This window comes from Pseudogymnoascus verrucosus (assembly GCF_001662655.1).
Source record: "Pseudogymnoascus verrucosus strain UAMH 10579 unplaced genomic scaffold scaffold_1, whole genome shotgun sequence".
Taxonomy (NCBI): domain Eukaryota; kingdom Fungi; phylum Ascomycota; class Leotiomycetes; order Thelebolales; family Thelebolaceae; genus Pseudogymnoascus; species Pseudogymnoascus verrucosus.
This window is the reverse complement of record NW_017263652.1, coordinates 225,044-246,149: the sequence shown is the minus strand read 5'-3', so window position 1 is coordinate 246,149 and position 21,106 is coordinate 225,044. Positions and strand designations below refer to the sequence as shown.

General features: G+C 52.1%; 6 protein-coding genes across 6 annotated transcripts; 2 read left to right on the top strand and 4 right to left on the bottom strand.

The window, feature by feature from the left end:
• Positions 1-68: 68 nt before the first annotated feature.
• Positions 69-481, top strand: RPB10 (DNA-directed RNA Polymerase II subunit L; the record flags this gene model as incomplete). The annotated part of the gene is made up of 4 exons (XM_018269619.1): positions 69-104; positions 160-218; positions 275-361; positions 433-481. The coding sequence occupies 4 exons, from the start codon at positions 69-71 to the stop codon at positions 479-481; spliced, it is 231 nt and encodes a 76-aa protein (XP_018135002.1).
• A 2,075-nt stretch (positions 482-2,556) lies between these two features.
• VE01_00085 (uncharacterized protein) lies at positions 2,557-6,622 on the top strand. The gene is made up of 6 exons (XM_018269618.2): positions 2,557-3,598; positions 3,654-3,861; positions 3,909-4,013; positions 4,069-4,188; positions 4,240-4,402; positions 4,452-6,622. Exons 1-6 carry the CDS (start codon positions 3,474-3,476, stop codon positions 5,891-5,893), a joined length of 2,163 nt encoding a protein of 720 aa, XP_018134999.1. The 5' UTR covers positions 2,557-3,473; the 3' UTR covers positions 5,894-6,622.
• Positions 6,608-9,297, bottom strand: TOA1 (transcription factor IIA subunit alpha). Its single transcript, XM_018269617.2, has 3 exons — positions 8,781-9,297; positions 7,206-8,362; positions 6,608-7,106 (listed from the first exon to the last, which is right to left on the bottom strand). Exons 1-3 carry the CDS (start codon positions 8,898-8,900, stop codon positions 7,022-7,024), a joined length of 1,362 nt encoding a protein of 453 aa, XP_018135000.1. The 5' UTR covers positions 8,901-9,297; the 3' UTR covers positions 6,608-7,021.
• A 191-nt stretch (positions 9,298-9,488) lies between these two features.
• Positions 9,489-12,212, bottom strand: CDC20 (ubiquitin-protein transferase activating protein). The gene has a single exon (XM_018269616.2). It carries the CDS (start codon positions 11,903-11,905, stop codon positions 10,073-10,075), a length of 1,833 nt encoding a protein of 610 aa, XP_018135005.1. The 5' UTR covers positions 11,906-12,212; the 3' UTR covers positions 9,489-10,072.
• Positions 12,213-12,538: 326 nt separating this feature from the next.
• Positions 12,539-15,003, bottom strand: VE01_00082 (uncharacterized protein). Its single transcript, XM_018269615.2, has 5 exons — positions 14,803-15,003; positions 14,574-14,719; positions 14,463-14,519; positions 14,249-14,392; positions 12,539-14,194 (listed from the first exon to the last, which is right to left on the bottom strand). Exons 1-5 carry the CDS (start codon positions 14,887-14,889, stop codon positions 13,741-13,743), a joined length of 888 nt encoding a protein of 295 aa, XP_018135006.1. The 5' UTR covers positions 14,890-15,003; the 3' UTR covers positions 12,539-13,740.
• Positions 15,004-18,498: 3,495 nt separating this feature from the next.
• VE01_00081 (uncharacterized protein) lies at positions 18,499-19,126 on the bottom strand. Its single transcript, XM_059463246.1, has 2 exons — positions 19,040-19,126; positions 18,499-18,982 (listed from the first exon to the last, which is right to left on the bottom strand). The coding sequence occupies exons 1-2, from the start codon at positions 19,091-19,093 to the stop codon at positions 18,569-18,571; spliced, it is 468 nt and encodes a 155-aa protein (XP_059320106.1). The 5' UTR covers positions 19,094-19,126; the 3' UTR covers positions 18,499-18,568.
• Positions 19,127-21,106: the final 1,980 nt, after the last annotated feature.

The window sequence follows — 21,106 nt, the reverse complement described above, 5'->3', positions numbered from 1 at the left end:
CAACGTCGGAGCAACGACACGAAAGTCAGATTTTTTTACAGATCTAGTAACACAATTCAGAAGTCGCGATGATTATTCCTGTGCGCTGCTTCTCTTGTGGCAAGGTGCGTGGATGGATTCACCCTCCTTGGCCACGCCTCTTACTGACCTCGTGCACAGGTGGTGGGTGACCTTTGGGAATCATACATCAAGCTACTTGAGGATGGAGAGGAGCACGGGTGAGTTTACTGGATGATTCTTTCTGTGTTGCTTCTTACTGACGCCCTCTGGACAGAGACGCCATGGACCACCTCGGCCTCAAGAGATACTGTTGCCGCCGCATGGTCATGACCCACGTCGATTTGATTGAGAAGCTCTTGAAGTACGACCAACACACCTAATTATAGGATCAATCCCTTCAATCCAAAAGCGCCTATGCTAACGGCCTCACAGATATAACCCTGCGGAGCGCGACACTCGCAAAGCTGCGTTCGATAATTAGGATTCTTTGGCTGGTTTTGGCGTTTACACAATGGGGCATGGTGGAGCACTCGCAAAATGGCAAGGCGTTTTTGAAGACTCGTGGAAGGAATAGACACCTAAGATAGGAAATGGTAGAGAAGTTCTCCGCCTTTTGGGTCTTTTATCTGGCACCGTGTGTGCCACGAATATCCGATGGCCGTGGTTCGGGCCGCATGGCCATGGTGTATATTAATATACGGCGGCTGGCCGAGAAGGATCCTTTGGGTCAACAACGAGGTCACGCAGTGGAAAGGCGTTTGGAGGGGCAGTGCGCGGCCGAGCGAGCTCCATCTGATCGGCTACTATTAGCAACCTGTGGCATATGGTGTACCAATGGATGAAGCGTGACTTTGATATCCTGCGCTGGTTCATGTAAGGCTTTCTTTCAATTGCGGAGCTTGCCCGGAAAGGAATATAGACCGGCCATTCCAACAGCCCGGGAATTTCGTCTGAGATTGCTTTTGTTGGATCTAGCCTCTAGTGACCAAATTATGTGCATCACCATCGACGAAGTCCAACAAGCGGAGGCAACAACGCATGCATGCACGAGTAGGCGCTGAAGAATTTGCGTCTAATCCACGTACACCGCTTAATCGTTTACACATAGCCGTTGGAGATGAGCAGGAAGTGGAGAAGTATGCCCACTTCGACGTTATCCGGATTTGAGGGTCAATTGCCATCCTATGGAAAACCAACAGTCCTGCAAGACTCTTGCCCGACGATGCCCCAGACCGCCACATCCCTCTCCACCATGCATGACCATGTGTTCCCAGACAAGCATACTTATTTGACCCGGGTCCCGCGGCTGTACACGCGTTAGCCCAGCGGTTCTGTAATGATCCTTCTCCGTAATCCCACATTAGGGGGTAGGTTGGAGGCCTCGAGATAGGCGTTGGGGGGGCGGGGAATTGACGCAGTCATGCACAATGCTTGTAGGAGTTGGCATATCCAACGTGGTATATTGGATGGGCTAACTCGATAGATTCATTGTTGCAGCTTGCCGCGGCGCTTGCATGTGTGTTTTCTGTAGATATGTACTGTGCAGACTGGTCGCACCTGCGGTGTCATAATCTTGATCGAACGCAGGAGCGAGTCAACGTGAGGTGGCTTGAGACAAAAGCAAGCCATGGTGTACTGAACTGGATTTCAAATGGACCGGACCCCGAGGGTCTCGTCTTTCGAATCCCAGTCTATCGGACCCACAAACCCATCATCCAACGTACTGGATACAAAGGAACGACCGGGGCACGGTAAGAAAGGCTATGGATCAGCCCATTGTCGCCACGGGATTTGTTACCAGCGGACGAGCATGAGAAGGGCAAGAAGCGGGCTCAGCCGCGGGGGCACACCCGGGCAGACTATGGTGGTGTGAAGGCGTCAGTTTTCTGGGTCGGATTCAGGTCAGAGGAAGGAGAGTTTTGGGGATTTCTGACATACAATTGGTCTGGAGTCAGCGCGGGATGAGCTTACGGTCGTACCATGATCGACATTCATCCGCCGCATTAGTCCAGTCGGCCAGTGCATGAGTATGTACTCTTCCAAGCCGTGTCACTGGATTCTGGGCGTCAGGGAAGGAAGCACCGACCGGCATCGACGGTACTGTACTACTACGGGAACAGTAGCGTGCGAGAAAGAACGAACAACGATCTTGGAAGGATTGCAGCATGTAATCCGGTATCGACCTTCCAATTCCTTCATTGAAGGATTGGGGGCATTGGAAGGCGTCGAGGCACGGACAGATGGAATAAAGCATGGCACAATACGTGCATATCCACCAATAAATGGGATCTGGCGTCGATATAATCAAGGCAAACGCATTGCTTCTTGCACCGGTGAGAGTATTGTGTGTATTCAGCGTATTATATTGTACGTACAATGCACAATCGCGCGGGTTGTGGCGTGTAACTAATCCTCTTGCCTGCTCAGATTCCTATTCTTTTTGTTGTTGTTGTTGTACTATACATGGCGGGGGCCTTATCCCATCGAAGCGGCCCTCTACTCTACTTTACTACTGTGCTCTAAGCGCCGACATGCCTGCAACCTCATGCACTGTTGAGCCCCTCTACCTATAGCTTCACCCTTCTATTGGCCGTTTGTTTTCCCTTATGCGACCTGGGAGACGCGCATCTGCATCTCTGACTGGTTCTCCTCTCTTAAGGCTAGAGTAACTCTCCCCCTGTGCATCCAACTGGAATCCACCCTTTGTGTCTACCTACCTGCCTACACGCCAGTGCTTCGCGATTACAGGAGGCTCGCCGGCGAATACACTCCAAAATCTATGTCCCGCGACTCATTGATTCGACGAAACCGCGACAAACAGAACACATAGCCCACCAGAGCCCAGAGCCCATAGTGATCCGACTGACTTGAGGCCCGATCAAAGAGCTAGACTCGCATGCAGGCCAGTGCTCAAGAACTTGCGACCATCACACCCCACAATCAATCACCCAGGCGCACCAAGCGCACCAACAGCTGGAGGAGTAGCTCAGCTCTTTTTTGTCTCTGTACGTCGACGACACCACTTTCCTCGAACCGGACAGCGCAGCTGCATTAGATCAAGTGGTCAGCTTTGTCTGCAGTGTAGCATCGTGCATAGATTGCACGAATAGCACGCGGGCGGGACAACCGACTCCCCCAAGCCATCGCGGACATTCATATATCGCTTGTCACTCGATACTTTTAAGCTACCAACCTCGACAACTTTTTTTGAGACGCCAAAAGGCCTTGGATTTGAGACCCAAAAGCATCAGCCTCAGTTCCGCCAGGTCGCTCACTGGCAGCCAGCAGTAACCCTGGAGCCGGCTACCTCTTCCACGGCCCAAGCCAACGCCCCCGCCTCTAGTTCCGAGGATTATTCCCAGTCAACAGGAGCCGGCGGTATTGGTTTGCAAGGCGCCGCTCCTCAGATATCTATCAGAGATTCCTCGCCCCAAGGTGAATCTCGAGAACAATCGACCGACCCATCACCAACAATGGCCCTGGAGTCGCCCTTGATCTCGTCGCCAGCCAACATGATGTCAGCCTTCTCACCATACACTGAATTCTCACTGTCTCCCAACTCACCGGCAATGCCCAACACACCAAGATTCCAGTCGCTGTATGTATAAATCATGTCGGCTACAATATTGGCCCATGCTAACAGCGCCATGCAGATCTGCTCGGAGCTCTACTGATGCCACCTCGCTCCATCCGAACGTTATTGGGGGTGGCCGATTCTCTTCCATTGATGCCCCAAGCCCAAGCGACATGGTTGGACCATCGCCAGTAACTTCGAATGGCACGGAGACAACCGATATAGAAGATGATGCTGTAGAGGAGGAACAGGAGGCACAACCCGCCCCCATCAACATAAATGGACAAGTTAGTAGGGACCTGGACCCTGAATGCGCCAACGCTAACAGTACCAGAAACCATTGAATTCGTTAACTACTGCGCTGCCCTCTCACTTCCGCAGTAAACTCGAAGATGAGCCAGCGTCAGTTATTCATGCGCCGCAGGGTTATATGAATTTTGTAGGTCAAATTAGAACCAAACTGAAAGATCCACCCAACTAACGGCCCGGCCCAGGCGAATACAAAAAATGACAACCCCCCACAACAACCACCGAATATTGACCGGTCTACACCCAAGCCGTTCCATCACGAAGGTGGAGCTCTCACAATTGATTCCTCGCATGGCGGCGATAAGGTAATTGCACTATGATACCATTCACCCATCCATTTTGCTAATATTTAACAGACGATCACACCAAGTCCGGTATCACCCCCACCAATCTCAACCGACATTGCACCTACATCCTTCACACCAGATAATACCACGCCAAGAGCTCAAACGAGGCAAGAGCTGGACCTGATTTCAGAGAGATCTCGATTACGTTCAAGTAGCGCAAGTAGTCTAGAGGGTATGTTTGGAGAGCAAGCCTTTCGGAAACTGTAGCTAACGTCTATCAGGTATCCCCGAAGATGCTAGAGAGTCTGATGAAAATGCCGATGACGACCAAGGCTTTCCTGCGCTCAATGACCCTGACCACGATGTGAATGCTTTGAAAACGGCACTCCATGAATGCTGGACACTGTGCAACACATTGGCTAGTCTGAGCTCTATACACCGAGAAAGAATATTCAGTTTCTCGGGGACTGGAGACACCCATGAAAAGGCGTGGAAGTGCTGCTGGAGATTATGCCAGAAGCTGTATGATAACCGCGACGACCATCATGATTTCCAATGCCGGCCCACTCTCGACCTGTGCCGAGAGTTTTGCCAGGCGCTATTCGATGTGCGCGAGCGCAACAACGATCTCGCAGACTCAGTCCTGCGAGTCAGCTTTGAATTGAACAACCATCTTTTCAACACTCATGATAGGAACCTCCCCGAGGCTTTCCGTGAGCGGACGCTAGATTTCTATATTACCTTATGTCATCGTCTGATGAAACAGAGGAGTGACCAAACACAAGAGACTGATTCTCTGCTCCGCGCGTGCTGGTCTCTGGCTGAGATGCTTTTCAGCCTTCGCCAGAACCGTCTTGAAGGCAAGGACGCCGACGAGGAGCTTCTGGGCTCAGCAGTACAGGCCTGCTGGGAGCTCTGCGACCTCTTCCGCGAAGGCTGGACGCAAGTCCGCCCAGAACGAGGGACGCCCCGACCGAGCCAGACAACCTTCACCCAATCCTTCGACCAGCTTAATCGCTCTTCCCATTCCGCACACTCCACCCACTCCCACCAAAATAGCAATAGCAGCATGTCCAGCATGTCTAGCTTACCCAGCATCCTCAAGCGCGTCGAGCCGCGGCGCATTGAACCGGAGACCCCCACCACTGAATTCGAAGACACGCCTATCTCCCCAGAAGACCACTCACCATCTATTCCCAACATCCTCGTCCTAGGCACCGAGAACGGGCGCAGCTCAGCCCGCTGGTCCAGCAATTCCTCCAACCTCTCCGGCTACTCCCAAGGCAGCAATAAGACATCCAGCACTGCCAAGGGCACCACCTCCGAAGACGTTAATCTCACCCGCCTCAAAATCCTCATTCTCAAAGCTGCCATGAATGTCGGATTCGAGCGAAACCAACCTTCAAACGGGTCTGTCTCCGGACCCGCAAATGCACTGCAGGCCTACGTCAAGGCGCTGCCAACAGGGAGTTTCGGCTCCCTACCCTGGCATGCGAATTTACTAGCCAGTTACAAGGACCTCGTCCTCAGCGACCCCACGTTCCGCAGCGCTGTCACGCTGCCGCCGCAGGGAAAGCGCGCTAACGCCCTTGATGTGAGTAAGAGTGTTGGCTGGATGATGAAGAGCGGGCAGTATCTCTGGCTTAAAGACTTGTACCGCCTCGTGTTCGGGTTCCAAGTCGATGATGCCGAGAAGCGGAAGAGTACCGGGATTGTAGTCTGAGTACAGTCCTGAACGAGGCGGTACCAGTCTCTTTTATGAGAGGAGGGATCGGGATCGTCTTGGAGAAAATAATCAACTACGTCAAAAGGCATTCACACGACAATCCGTCTGGGCAGCACATCCCCGGGCGGAGAAATGAAACGAACAACATCTATCTATCTACCCATCTACCTATTACTATTTTTGAGACGATCTTTTTCACAGCATCTACTACTTACTACTACTACCTACACACATTTACAGTCGTTTCAGCGTTCGCGGCGGTATTGTTGCTTGCTTTGCTGGATACCCCCTCACCCATCTACTTCTCGCGAAGTGGGTATGTTTGTTTTCTCCTGAAACGGGCGCAAAATCGGCGTCTATAGTGGGAGCTGGCGCTATTTTTTTGGTTTTACTTTGCTTTGTTATGGTTATGGTTGGGTTGTTTTTTGGTGGGTTTGGTGACTCGGCCCCCCCTGACATGATTTGGGGTTAGCGATGGGGGTTTTTGGGGGCCGATGGGAAGCGAGGGGTTGGAGGTTTGAATGGATTGGGCGCGTGAGTGGTAAGAGGCCACGGGTTGATGGGAGAGAAGAGATGTAAGGGGGTTTGTAGACCGCTGTAGTTTGGACGCATTGCGGAGAGCCTACATATCTATATCTACCTGCATATATATATCTCTATTACAAGTTACCATCTCTCCTGCACACCTTTTCACATTCTCGCCCTTCAAAGCATAGAAAGTCATCGTCTCATTGTTATCTATCTTTATTTCCTAAACTAGGAAAGAATCCGAAAAAAAAAGGGAATCCGGAATCGAAATAAGATAAGAATCCATTGAATCCATATCCCTCAGCCCCGCACGCTGTTAACGTACACACCCATTCCACCCAACCCCTCCTGGCCCCCCCTTTTTTTTGGTTCGAGGAGGGAAAAAAGAAAAAAAAAGTGACAATTTTCTATTTCCGGGATCTAGAAGTACAACCTTGTTTTTTGAAATGGGGAATAAAATCCTCTCTGTGGAAATTCTCGCTGCCTCTCATCCTGAAATCGAACCCGAGTAACCAACCAACCAACCAACCAACAACCAACCGGTCCGAAAATCGAGAATCGGAAATCGGGGATCGGTGAAAGATCGAGCGATGGGATTTACCACTCGTACTCCCCCGACGCCTTGTGGAAGACGTAGTCCTTGCCATTAATGGTCAAGACACCATCCTTCATAACGCACTTCCTACAACACAAACAGTCAGTAAACCGAAACATTGAACAACACCCAACACCGTAGCCGCCCGACACAAAGTTACACGGGGAAAGGCGGGGTAATGCGTACCACTTATTCTTAACCCGCTGCACCTTGTCATACATGCACAGCATGACCTGCGGCGTCTCATCATCGCCACTATCGTCGCTCTTGGGGTCATCCGGGTCATCGAGATCAGAGTTGATGGCGTCCTCATCGTCATCCTCAGCCTTGAGCACCTTATCATCGTCGTCATCATCATCGTCGCCCCCATCAGTCTGTCCCACATCCGCAGCCTTCTTCCTCTCGCGACGTCCGCCATTGGACCCCTTATGCTGTTTAAGCGGTAACATCAACCCACCCCCCTCCATCGCCTTCCCCCTCGCCTCAATCTGTCGGCGAATCAACCCATCGAGCTCAACACGTCCCATGTTGATTTCCGACCCATCACCACCAATTTGCTTAATAACGCCAAAGTGGCGATGACGGTCCTCATCCTCGTCATCAGCACCACCATCAGTCTGTGCATGCTGCGCCCCATTGGGAGCACCCTGGCCCTGTTGCTGCTGCTGCTGAGCGGCAGCTTGCTGTCTGGCCTTCGCCTGCTGTTCAAGCTGCTGCTTCTGGTGCGCTGCTTGTTGCGCTAGTGCCTGCTGGTACTGCGACGGCGTCATCTGAGGTCGCTGGATCGATGGTCCCTGTGGTCTCTGTTGCGCCTGGTGCATCTGCTGCTGCTGAGCTTGCTGTTGGCCCTGTTGTGGGCTAGGTTGCTGTTGCTGCTGCTGCTGAGGCTGCCCTTGCTGTTGTTGCGGCTGCCCCTGCTGCGGCATCCCCTGAATAGCATTAATACTCGCCGCCGCCCTCGCCCCATAGCTCGCCTGCAAATTCTGCGCCGCGCGCTGCTGTGCCGTCGTCGCATTACCCATCCCAGTGTACACGGGCGGCATGCCGCCAGTCTCGAGGCCAGGCTCCGCCTTGATGCGTGGACCGGCGTTCATCTGAGGCATCTGCGGCATCTGTGGGAACTGCGGCGCTTGGGCTGGGATCGGCGGGCCGGGGCGGTTCATGTACTGTCCCTGTTGGGGAGGAGCATGTTGCTGCTGCTGTTGTTGCATGGGAGCCGGTGTTGGCTCTTGAGGGTAGGGGATGTTCGCCATGGTCTGCTGCTGCTGAGGAGGGGGTGCCTCTGGCTTCGGGTCCCACGGGAACTGGGCCACGTTCAGCGCGGTCAACTTTTGTTGCCATACCTATTAAATCTCCATTAGCACAAATCCTACATCAATCCCCAAAAATATATTAATTCAAACGCAAAGTTATGAGATTCCGTTAAATGGCTGTGCTGTGGTGTTCCAAGTCATGTGAGGCTGGGCCCCCTCAAAAGCGCGCTAGTCCAAGCGAGACCGCATCTCCCTGTGAGCATAAAAGCGACCATATACCGCTGGGCCCCCGCTGATTCTGAATTCCTCGCCTGTGCAGCGGCCAGCGCCCGCAAGGCAGAACAGCAGCCACGACGGCGCAACCCGACGACAACGACGACCGACTGACTCGCCGATCTAGGTTTTCGCATCGCTCGTCGAGTATATTTGATACGAAGGAAATGATGATGCGATGAAATATGTCGCCATGGAGGGAATAACAGGTACAGCAGAGTTGGAAGGAACTCACCCGACTCAGCTCATCGAGCACACTCTCGTCAACGCCACCCTCCTCGAAATCGACCCTCGAACTATCAACAACATCGCGGATAATCTGCTGGTAAACAGCTCCGACTGTGGTGTTCGACATCTTGCCGTCTAGATGAGTTCGCTATGAATCCCGGGTGAGAATATATGGCTGATGGTGTCGCGCGAGGTCGTGTGAGTTGCCGACTTCTTGTTCGATGCGGACGATAGACGGGTGAATATGCAACCCAGTGTCGACGTGCTCGATATTCGCCTGAATCTACTCTTCAGAATGACGCCAACGATGTAAATGCAACCCTCTCGGTCCCTTCACAGTCTCTGGTCCCCGAGCGAACCGTACAAGCAATCCAGCCGATCTAGCCTCCCTCCTCCACCGCGTGTAGAGATCGTAACCCGGCGAACCCTCCCTATCCTTCAAAAGCCCCCGTAATGCCGCGCTGAACTCACCGGGTTTATGGGTGTTGAGGTGAGCGAGAGGTGTTGCGGTCGTAGGCCCGTTCTGTGATGTTTCTGGAGAGCTTGCTCGGCTGGTGGACTGATTGATGGGTATGGTTCGCTTACATAACCGGTGAGTGGCCCTCACTAGTTCGCCGAGCAATCGTCACAGGAGAACGTCGATTTTACTGTAAATTCAGCTTGAACAATCAGATAATAAATCTTCACTCCGTTGTTACTTTTGCCCTTCTCTATGGCCATTGATACATCAATTGACTATATTCATTGATATCTATATCAATTCACTAATCCATACATGTTATAGCCCGCCCAACGCTCCCCGCATCTGCTAGTAGCCGCCCCCGCAGTTGACACTGGAGATCAGTATTTACATGATAATAGCACCAAGAATCACAAGTAAGAGCCAAAGTATATGGTTAAACCAAGAGATACATTATCACATACCCCTAGCTAATCACAAAACATAATCTAAAACACTTCTCCCCCTTCTTTTATAAGAAACAACAGAAACAAATTTCGAAATCGTAAAAAAAACCCTCATCCATCATCATCCCCATAACCCCCCATCATCCGTCGTGATATCCAGCATAACAAACAAGCTCGCAAAATAAACCAGGTGAAGCACTTTCGGCCATGGACAATCGAGTGAGAGAAAAACCGTCATACATAATCCCCACCAACTCCACGCTCAGCAAACAAGACCAGACCCCGCTAAAGCCAGACCCAAATCCTATTTGAAATTTTTGTGATACTTTACCTGCGCCCCAGGCGTAGAGGGTGCGCATAACAGCGAGCAAGCTCGGTAGACATCAGGTTAGTTTAGCGGATAGTCATCTGCTTGACCATCTCGGCCTTGCCCGAGGCAGTGCCGGAGAGCGCAGAAGACGCAGCGCCAGCCTTCTTCTCGAAGACCTTCCAGAACTTGAGGGACTCGTCCGCGGCGGCGGTGGCGAGCATTTGTCCGTCAGGGCTGAGGCAGCTGTGGAGGACGCGGGTCTCGTGGGCGGGGATCTCGACGTTGCGGACCAGAGTTGGGTAGCTCCAGATGCTGAGAGAGTTGTCGGGGAAGCCGCTGGTGCTGACGATCTCGCGGTAGTGAGGGCTCCAGCGCAGGGAGGTCACCTGGGAGCCGGTGTCAATGCTGTTGACGCGAGCACCGGAGGTGGAGTTCCAGAAGTGGATGTGGCGATCGTAGGATCCGCCGCCGGTGGCGAGGAGGTTGGGTTGCCATGGGCACCAGCTGATGGCCTTGACGGCAGCCTTGTGGTTGGTCTTGGTGAACTTGGGGACGGAGAGGGAGCGGGCGTCCCAGATGGAGACGAGGTTGTCGTTGCCGCCAGTAGCGAGCTGGGCACCATCAGCGCGCCACTCGAGGCCACAGACCTCGGAGGTGTGTGAGACGAGCTCGGCGGTCTTGTGCTGGGCGATGCGCACATCGTGGTTAAAGACGAGTCCGCTACGAGCACCGGTGGAGAGGGTGTGCTTGTTCCATCCCATAACACCAACACGGGTATCGTGTCCGTGCATGCTGCGGAGCTTGGTGCCCTCCTCAACGTCCCAGATCTGGACCTCACCCGTGCCGAGTCCAACGCCGACGTATGCTCCGTCGCCGGACCACTTGACGCTGCTGACATAGGTGTCTGGGCTAGTCTCGAGAAGAGAGCTGACGGTTCCGGACTCAGCGGACCAGACGTAGACATTGCGCTCGAGGCCAATGGCAACCTGGTTGTTGGAGCTCCAGTCGAGGAGATTGAGATAGTAGTCATCGACGAGTCCAGGGGCATCAAGAACACGCTCTGGGGCAGTGGCGACACGGCGTCTGAACTGGGCCGTAGTAGAGCTGGCAGGCTTGAGAGGACGGTTGTATTGGGAGCGAAGGTCGATTGGCTTGGACGACTCCGGAGGCGCCGGCTTGAATGCAAGAATGCGGGTGTTTTGCGAGATGCCGCAGGCAGATGCCAACGAGTCTTGGTAGGCGACAGAGTTTGGCGATGGACGTGAGTATGTAGTCGCTGGCTCCTCATCGGCAAGGTTCAGGCCGTCGAAAGCAGCGGCAACATCGTCATCAGCGCCACGTCCACCGACGTCGAAAGCGCTAGCACCAGAAGCAAGGACCGAGGATCCATCGCCATTGCTGGTCTTTGGGCGCTGCTTGTCGGCAGCATCGAGCTTTCCAGAACCCGCTGTGACAATACCAGAGCTAGCAGTTCTGTTCGGGATGAACCTGTCACCGCCGTATGAAATGGTAGTCTTGTTCGACTTCGTGCGAAGCGGGGCCTTCCTCGACTTGGAGCTGGAAGGGGTCTTGGCACCAGTGCCGACGAGAGTGAAATCCGAGACGCCGAGCTCAAGCGCGCGACGAGGAGTCGCCACAACGCGAGCAATGTTGGACTTGGGCGAGTCTCTGTGCGTCCTCGACGAGGACTTGGTGAAGTGTGAGGCGAGGTTTCCGCCGCCGTAGGTGGACTTGGATGCGCGGAGGCTCTCGTCCTTGGAAGCGGGACGCTCGGGGGTGAAAGGAGACGAGTTGTTGACTGGCTGGGCCAGGGAGCGCATGCGAGGAGAGGGAGTAAGTGGCATCCGGCCGCCGGCGGTCCTCGAGGAGAACATGCCGGCGTGGGATTTGATGGGCGTGCACACGGCGGTTGCCATGATGTGCAGTCGGTGATTGATCTCGGTCGAAAGACAAGTTAATGTATCGATCGATGGCGGAGATTCAATAATCGAGCAAGCTCCAAGAGACTCAACCTAATGGTTCCTGGTAGTGTGGGGTTAGTATATTCGGTTTTTGTGCTCGATAATCGAAAATGGCTTCGTGGAGAATGGGCCAAGTCGGAGGCGATCAGTAGGCTGCAAAGCAATACTGATCTAATGGACTTTTAAATATTCTGAGGAAGCTTTGAAGATGTTTGGTAGAGCGGTAGAGGATGAGGAGGTAAGCGGATATAGATTGTACAAGTGAAGTGGTGAGAAAAGTATGAGAGGTGAGGTGTGGGCGAGACTTTATGGGCCTCGTCAACAAAGCAGGTTGGCACAGCAACGACCCCCAGGGTAGCACCTAGACTAAAACGAGCCAAGTCGACGTGCTGGCCAGACGACGACGACAGTAAAACCCTCAAAAGAAATTGGAGGGGTCTTTGTTCATAAGTATAAGAATTATCCATTGCACTTTTTAATGATTGAGTAAATTTACTTCGTACACAGAAACCGAAAATACTCAACCACCACCAACATCGTCGAAGTCAGGCCCCTCACATCTCAGCTTCTTGTAGCACGTCAAACTTGCTTGACTATTAATTGGCCTATTCTATTCATATACCTCTAGAATTTGTTGTCTAATCCTCCTCCCATTCCGTCCCATAATGTCCCAACTCGAAAGCTGCCCAGCCATGTGTATCTCCCAGATGCGAAACTCCAAACTTCTTTGCTTCAAAGGCAATCGCAGCAACCAGACCCAGCTAATCTAACTCAACTAACCACCGCTCGCTGAAGTGAACTATCACGAAAGGAGGATCCTTATAAAAAAATCCATCACAATCTAACCATCCATCTCTTGAACACCCGCCCGAAAACCCTAGCTACCCAAATGCGTTTTTGCCCCGTATTGCATGCACGCGTACTAACTACAACTCCTCTTCCCCGCAGTCATTTTTCCAATATTTGTCCTCGCCCTTAGGCGTGAGATCGCCGTGCAGACCCTTTGTGTTACCTCCCACAGTCCCATCTCATCGGTCGGTCTTTCTAGTCCGGTGACGTCCGCGTCATGGCTGATGTGACAGGTCACCATCCGAGCGTCTCCCGCCCATCACCAGGGATATAACCCGCCGCCCACCCCCCAAACCTGAAGTATATGCCGTCAAAAGTCACATCTCGCCCACCTCGCTGCACGAACACGTCCCACGTACATTCCACCACTGCTGCTTGGTATCTCTTGTTTTCGCTCTGAAAAAAACATAATATTTCGAACCCTTGTTACCTGACCTGCTGTGTCCCAATCCCAGGACGCCGGATTGCTGAGACATTCTCGCGGTGCACAACATATTACTTTTCGTGTGATGTCACCTTGGTCTGCTGCTAGATTGACCGTGTCGGAATTTTAGGTCATAAGTGCTGGGTCGTCTCGAGCCCAACGATCAGTCTTGTGTGCGCTTTGGAATTGCGTGAAGCTGTTCCAGATCGCGCTGAGTGACATAAAGGGCCGAATACGACAGAGCACAGAGCCTACAGGCCCGACGATTTATTGATTCCCGGCGTGTCTGGTCGATAAATAAAAATCCAGTCCTCACAAACCGAGGCTGTATCGAAGGTGGGTGTCGATACCAGAATCGAGGGGTGTCTGTAGTGGCGCAGAGGGACACAAAGCTGAGGCCGCATCGACACTCTGGTCGATAAATTAAGGATGGTTTCGTATTGGTGATGCTCGCAGCAATGTGGCACTTGGCCCGTGGAATGCGACGAGGCGCTGATTATGTGAGGGATGGCGGGGTTCATGCGGGACGGCGCGCTGTCCATATGTGCATTTCGCAGTAGACCTCATGCCTCTTCGTGCAGATCTCCCTCTTCACGTCCGCGACCAATCTTGCAACACGCCCCCGATCCCAGTTAAGGATTCTAGTCATAGGAGCCAGAGTGAAGGCCTCAAGCCCTTGGCACAGGCCCAGGTTAAACCACCTGCCGATATCCCTCTCGTGTGCATCATGCGGCCAGGGGTTGAAAGGTATTTTGATGATTTGTTCTTTGATTTCAACAAATCCCGTATTCTGGAGCATTGACCTGGTTTCGGTATTGTAAGCCATCGGCTTGTAGGCCTGCTCCGTCGCACTCATGAGGTTGTTCGCCCACTCATATAACGCGGCATTGCGGGGAAGGCTCCCGTTGTCGCATCTGGGAGTGAAGTCGATCTCGATATGCTCTATATAGCCGAAATCAGGCTTGAGATGCCTATAAACTGAGTAAGCAGCAGTCCAGTGCCATGTTTACAGGTGTCTAACATACCGAAAGATATTTGCGTATAGTATTTGGTAACTGGATATCGAGCCCGCCAGCATCCGCAGATGTATCAAGTCCCACGAATCCATAGGAAGGCCACCCCATGTTGCTTCGAAATCGCGTCTCCTAAACTGAAGATTTGGGGGAATGCTGCGCAATCTAGTCAGCCTATGGACTGCTGCATGAGCACGGCTGAGGCAAGTGCGGCTGGAATACTTACGTTTGCGGCTGCATCAGTGAAATGTCGAATCCCATAACCTCAGCATGGGGATACGCGCTACAGGATCGCAGTCAGCTCTGTGCCAGCTCGAGAGGGCAGTATTTTTCTTACTCAGCCATGTCAATCGCCCATATCCCAGTGCCAGTGCCCAAATCCAGTATCCTGTGATCGTCGTTCTTCCTGTATGGTGCAGAGGAGTGCACGCCTCGTGCTACAAGGAAGAACTGGTGGAAGATATCCATGCGATCCTTCTCTTCCTGTGCGCGCGCAAGATGTCAGTCCAGTGTGTGGGGGGGCTGTGAGGCTGCACGAGAGAAAAGTTTTGTGAGGGGTTCCGTACCTCGTCGCATGGGAACATGTAAATGCCCTTTCGGTAGCCGTGATACAAGCGCCCATTCTCTTCGTAATCGGGGGGGTTGCCAGCCATGGTATGCTGCTGATGAGGATGAGTACTAGGCGCCAACGATATCTGTTAGTGCGGCTGTCCATGAATGAGGGGCGGACAAGGTGGTCGAGGCAGAGTGAAAAGTGATAGCGAGAGGGGGGTGAGGGAAGTGAGGAATGCGATCATTGAAATAGGGACTCGATTGGCACACGGGAGGGAGGGAAGCACGTACCCATTGGCGGCCATCACTACGACCATTGAGCCAGACCTGGGAAGGGACAGTGTCTCAGGATGCTATGATGGCGACATGAACTGTGCTCGGCTGGTGGACCTTTGCGTTTCAAACGAAACGACGGGGGTAAGGTAAGGGCTTCAAGAGCTTTTAAAAATAGAGGTAGAGGTAGAATGGAGGTGAAGTGGAGGTTCAATAAGGTAGGGAGTTGGAGATCGTGTGGTGTGGTGGTGTATGTAAGTGTATATAAACGTTGGTGGTAGTAAAGTAGGGTCGCGTATCTGAAAAATGGTGGAGGCGGGTGTGAGGGGTTCTTGTGGCCCAACGGAGGGGATGGGTGCAGGACGGTAGCAGGTAGCAGGCTACTTTTAAGTGCGAACCTGATTCCCAAGCGGCAATTGATGGGGTTCGGCGTCTAAAATAGTGTCGTTCGCTCCCTCGGTGTTGGCTCCAAGGATAGTCTGGGTAGTCTCTGGGTAGTTTGGGTACGGTACGTCTGGTACTCTAGTAGTAGTGTAGTACTCTAGTAGTAGGGTAGTAGGGTAGTAGTAGAGTAGTAGAGTAGTAGAGTAGTAGAGTAGTAGGGGGTAGCAGGTAGTACTACTTTTATACTCCACAATAACGCCCAGCGCGAGCTAACGTCGTACTTCGTAGTCTATGACTTGTATTGTAGAGCGTCGTTGAGTAACTTTGGGGGCTTTTTGGGTATAGCCTAGGTATAGTCTGTCCGTACTAAAATTGAGCGGTTGTTGTTGTTATTGATGCGGTGATTGTGATTGTGCCTTTGCCCCTGATTTTCCAAACGTACACCACAGGAGCGTTATTCATGCAGCGAGCTACTGTACCTTGCTCTATGTGCTGTATATTACTCTCAACCTTGTGGTAATGTGTTGGACTCCTGTGTGTGGGATCGTGGGATTTGTGGTAGTTTGGTATTTTGGTATGGATGGTGGTCTATCCTCCCAGTGGGTCTTCGGAGATATGGGTCAGTTGAAATATACTAGCCCGTGAGGCAGTTGGTCCCCGCTCCCTGGCCCCGTCGTGTTTGCTGGCCTTGTGGGCTGCTTTCTCAAAAAGTATCTGCTAGTCGGGAGGGGACAAATGTGGAAATCGACCTGCCAGTATTATTGGCTCTTAATGCGTAGAGTCGTAACGACTATATCCGTCCCAGAAACTTGCCCCAGAGAAGTGTGTGTTTGCACCGTGGGCATTTGCCCTTGTCAATATGTGCTAGGATGGTAGCGTTTAAGCGTTGTTTCGTTGCTCAAACTGCTGGGTTCCGTCAAGGGAGGGGTGAATTAGCAGGGTCAGTGATGAGCAGGATGCCGAGCAAGGGCTACGGGACGGTGGTTTTTGGTGGAGATTTGGTCTTGATGTTGAGAAAATGAAGGCTCTTGGCGAACAACGTTTTTGTGACGCAGAAGTATGGAGAAGAGATGGATGGATCTTAGTAAAGGATAAGGGGGGACGGGGGAAGAGGGGATCCACAGGGCTTTTCAATGCATGGAACAGGCCATAAATTAACCAGCTGTATCTGCCTGCGTCTGTGTCTGCGTCGTGTCTTCCTTGTTGGTCCCCCGGAGGAAATGATCTGGAGCTTGGCGATGATGACGATGATACGACGATGGGTGCAGATACCGCCGCAGGCAGGCAAGGCAGGGACAACCCAGGAGAGACATACGGGAAGGAAGGGAGCCGGGGGGGGAGGAAGGGGAGGGTGTGGTGTGTGGGCTGAGATTCTCTGGCAGATTCAGGAAGGAGGAGACATGAATCCATTGAAAGTAGACCGAGCAAAAAAATAATAATCTGTTGTGGGTGCATCGGGGGGAGTATGCACTCTACTCATACTCTACATACACTCACATGCATACATCTGCATCGCATGCCTCTGCCCGTCCAAATCTACTACCACAGCGACCCGATCCAGTGCAGAGTTGCGATGGGGCGGGCAGGGCAAGCCGCATGAGTGCATATGCGAGGCATGGGAGGCAGGGCGATTCGCTTTTGATATTACAGTACATCGCATCGGATCGATCCACGGCCTCGCGTTGGATGTAACTTGATCGTCTCATTTCTCATTGTTGCTAGCGTACTGGCTGGATGGAGCATGGTCGATCAAGCGTGCTGTGCTGTGCTGCGTGCTCTCCTGCGTGTTCTCCTGGACTCACTCGACGCATTCGACGACTCACTCGCTCGGGCCGCCGAGCTGCAGGAAACAATTGGTCTGGTAACATCGTGCCAGCATGCTCCAGCCCGTTTCTTGTGTGCTGTCTACCATATACTGTACTCTCTTCGAGCGTTTCTTTGAGCATCAACGACCAATATAGTACACCGTGATACGGGTACAACACCCCTCCTCCCCTCCTCCCCAAGCGTCCACGTACACGTACGTAGTGTAGTGTACATAAGAGTTCCAATACGTTGCACAGATGTACCCGACTACAATATGCAAGATGCTGCAGTTGTACGCAGTGGGCCAGAAGTGGAGTATGCATTTGCCCAGTCCCAGCCCATCCCAGACCATCCCAGCCAGCCCTTTTGGAGGGGGAAGGAGCATCTTTGGGGATAGCGGGCGGGTGGTTAGTCCCCCTTCCGGCTGGTCTGGGTGTGCGGAATCGTGTGACAGGTACAACAAGTAAAGAACGACCCAAAAGACAGCGAGCCAGGTGGGTGGGTTGCCCGTCGCCGTCGTACCTTGGGAACCGGGCATGATTGGCTCCCGTTCCAACACAGAAGCACCATACGCCTCTCGGGAAGGGGAAGGGTTTGGGGGGTACCATACTCCGGCTCGCTCGCTCGTGGTTTTGGGGATATGCCTGTAGAAAGGGAGTCCCATCATTGGCTGTGCCGATCTCATATATGTACTCGACACTCAGTCGGTGGTTCAGCCGGGCGTAACGCGGCGGAGGGTCCTCGGGATTGGGGTCGGTGATGTCTTCATCTTTGCGCGTAGAGAGTATAGCGTGTATACTGACTGTATTAGGATCTTGGAATTGCAAATCTCCTGCCTATAATTCCGGGCGGACCATCGTTCCGGCATGTAAGGTCGGGTGAAATGCCCTGGATGACTAGCAGCAGTAGCAGCAGCAGCAGCAGTGGTACAGTCAGCGCACTGCCCCCCAACCAAAATCCACATCACCGACAGGAGACAAGACCAACAAAAACCCACTCCTGCATCGCGATCAGAAGGGCAACTACTGCAATCCTCAAACGTACCTAGGCATGTGCATGATAAAGTGCCAACAAGGTGATTTCGGCCCCGCGAAACATGTTTCAGAGTGCTCTGGGCGCTTGCGGATCCTGGCGTCGGCGCGTATATGTAAAGGAGTTTACCGACCGAACGACGGGGCTTGTTGAGTCGGCGATTTTGGGGATTTGGGGACGAGAGACTTCACCACTCAAATGCAGCTTTTTGTTGGCTTCTGACATGTGCTATGGTAGTTGTGATAACTACATAGTTTGTTGTCTACTTCAGCACTATTCCAGCATTCATGAAAGACATCTCATTTTCGCCAAGCATTCCGGGCAATAAAACATGGTCTGAAGATGCTCCCAATCTTGGATTATCGCCATCATATCGTCTTGCTTATCCTTAGCTTCAGCCCAGTTCCCTAGATTAGCTTTGGCTTTCCAGTAGCTCTCCCTCGTTGGACGGTATTGTGTGCAACCGAAACAGAATCTCCAGTCTTTTGAGGTAGGGCCCAACCGATAGTAGAGTGAAAGGGCATCCGGATCACTAACATCCAAGGAGACCATGGTAGAGACTTGCAGAAGGCGCTTGCAAGACAGTGCAAGACAAAGCTGATCGATAAGATTGACCTCGTCGAAAATGGTTATGAGGATCTCCGTTGGCAGTTGGAGGAGAGGTGCAACAGTACATGCGTTCGGCAGGGTTGGGAGCGCCTAGCCAGCTATATTAGCATCATACGGACAGGCAAAGGTAACGTTGTTAGAGCTCACTTCACTTGGAATTATGAATTTGTCCCATTTCTGGTACCTAGTACCACAACTCATGGCGATGATAATATTGGTGTTTTGAAAATGCGGGTGTTGTAAGGAGCAGGGGTGGCGATAGTGCAAGGGACGAGTGCAAGTGAATTTGTTTGTCGATGGGCCATACTCTACAGCCTGCATTAAGCGTTCTGGTCCATACAATTCCAACATCAAATTTATCTCCAACTAGAAGCGCGAATCGCCTTGCGAACATTTGTTATCTTCTGACAAGTTCTATAGTAGGGTCACTTTGGTAGGCTACGATTATATGATGTCCTCCTTCGAGACCACGCAAGACAAAAATTACTTCTTCCCCATACGCAATCTGGACAGACAGTGGCATTTTTGTTATATTTCCACTCGTTGATCCCCCCGGTCATCGGCACTTCCTTTCCTGCCTTAACCACATCCCATCCCTGCAGGACTGCTTTGGCTTTCCAGTACTTTTCCCTCGTTGGCCGATATAATGTACAAATGGTACAGATTTTCCAGGCGTTCGTGGTAGGACTCAGCAGCCGAACCAGAACATCCATCATTCGATGTGGGCTTACCAGGCGCCCTGCCCAGATGCTAGTTTTCAAAGAAACGAGTGTAGAAAGCTGAAGAAGGTGCTTGCAAGACACTGCAAGCGCAAGCTGGTCAACATCATCGACCTCCTCAAAAATAGCAATGAGAATCTCCATTGGCAGTTGGAGAAGGGGTGCACCACGGCTTGCGTTTTGCAAGGTACCCAGCAACTGGTAGGACGTAGTTAGTATCACTCGTGGAGGTAAAAGTAGCTTTCTAAGTCTCACTCCGCTTGGTACTGTGAATTGTTTCCACGGCCGCGCAAACGGGTCGAAATATTCCATATTGGCGGTACAATAGGTGCCCCGGGGACGTGGACGACGACGGACAAATTGATGTGTTGTCTACAAACAGGGGCTCCAAGGCGCAAGGGAGTGCGTTTGTAAAAATCTCATGCAGCCTGCGTCAAGTGATCTCTTCCATACAGGCATCCAATCCAACATCATAATATATTCCAACTATAAGCGCAAAACTGTCATTCCAACATCGTTCCAACACATCCGCCTGTTCCAACTCCAACAAACGCCGGGATGCCCCTTACCTACTGTTATGCCTTATCCCTTACTTACATCCACGATAAGCCAAATCAGACTTTGTAATAACTTGATAATCGGTTGGATAACCTATACTACAGTATAACCTATATTACAATGCATGCAAGAGCAGTACCTCTGGCGCAAGCTGCTCCAAATACAGCCGAGTGGCTCTTACTACTTACTATATTACAACGACATATAGGGCACAGACTCTCACATCTCCAACCGGCCAATGCTCTATCCCGCCTAAGCCGAATTTCTTCAACAGTAGGATTTAGCACGCGCAAATGACCGAGCATAGCCAACAAATCCTACACATCCTACAAATCCGGTTCGGTGTGGTGGTGGAGGTCAGACAGAAATGCGAATTCCGACAGTGTGGTTCAGACGCTTTTCAATGCGACTTTGCCAGGGGTTGACATGTGGAGCTTTCACAGTCAATAGTCGCACTGTCGATCGCTCGGGGAGGAAGATGGACAACGCTACTTTTTTTCAGCTCATCCACCAGCACAGCCCTTTTTGCTGAATGACCTTCCCCATTGAATCCTGCGGGTATATGGATCACGCCGTATCTGACGCAAAGGGTCATTCTCCGTCCCAAGAAAGCAAGGAAAGTTCCGAACGACTTGACAGGCCAGGCCCTCTCCTCCAGATGCGAAGAGTTCAAAGCATATGTACCGTACTTGGTATGCCGAATACGCTGTGGATGCATCATCTGTATCTTTATGGCCCCTTTCCGACTTCCTAGCATTCTTGGCCGTGTCTCTGCGCACAGAACTCGAGCATGTCGTCTCTTGAGTGCTAAGACTCTACTCACCTTGGCTGCCCCATCCACCGTCTAAAATGATTTACACCACGGCCCGCCGGACGCGCCCATAACTGCCCCCTCTTGCGATCATCAGGTCACATTACGACGGTGCTCCCGAATCTC

Excerpts from the sequence above, each read along its gene's own strand:
- VE01_00085 (XM_018269618.2), top strand. The coding sequence starts at position 3,474 with ATGGCCCTGGAGTCGCCCTTGATCTCGTCGCCAGCCAACATGATGTCA. Across the intron at positions 3,862-3,908 it reads CCATCAACATAAATGGACAA|AAACCATTGAATTCGTTAAC; the intron begins GTTAGTAGGGAC and ends TAACAGTACCAG. Across the intron at positions 4,189-4,239 it reads CCTCGCATGGCGGCGATAAG|ACGATCACACCAAGTCCGGT; the intron begins GTAATTGCACTA and ends AATATTTAACAG.
- TOA1 (XM_018269617.2), bottom strand. The coding sequence starts at position 8,900 with ATGTCGAACACCACAGTCGGAGCTGTTTACCAGCAGATTATCCGCGAT. Across the intron at positions 8,363-8,780 it reads TGCTCGATGAGCTGAGTCGG|GTATGGCAACAAAAGTTGAC; the intron begins GTGAGTTCCTTC and ends GAGATTTAATAG. Across the intron at positions 7,107-7,205 it reads CAGCGGGTTAAGAATAAGTG|GAAGTGCGTTATGAAGGATG; the intron begins GTACGCATTACC and ends TTTGTGTTGTAG.
- CDC20 (XM_018269616.2), bottom strand. The coding sequence starts at position 11,905 with ATGGCAACCGCCGTGTGCACGCCCATCAAATCCCACGCCGGCATGTTC.
- VE01_00082 (XM_018269615.2), bottom strand. The coding sequence starts at position 14,889 with ATGGCTGGCAACCCCCCCGATTACGAAGAGAATGGGCGCTTGTATCAC. Across the intron at positions 14,393-14,462 it reads TCACTGATGCAGCCGCAAAC|CATTCCCCCAAATCTTCAGT; the intron begins GTAAGTATTCCA and ends TAGATTGCGCAG. Across the intron at positions 14,195-14,248 it reads CTATACGCAAATATCTTTCG|GCATCTCAAGCCTGATTTCG; the intron begins GTATGTTAGACA and ends CTCAGTTTATAG.
- VE01_00081 (XM_059463246.1), bottom strand. The coding sequence starts at position 19,093 with ATGAGTTGTGGTACTAGGTACCAGAAATGGGACAAATTCATAATTCCA. Across the intron at positions 18,983-19,039 it reads AATTCATAATTCCAAGTGAA|GCGCTCCCAACCCTGCCGAA; the intron begins GTGAGCTCTAAC and ends ATAGCTGGCTAG.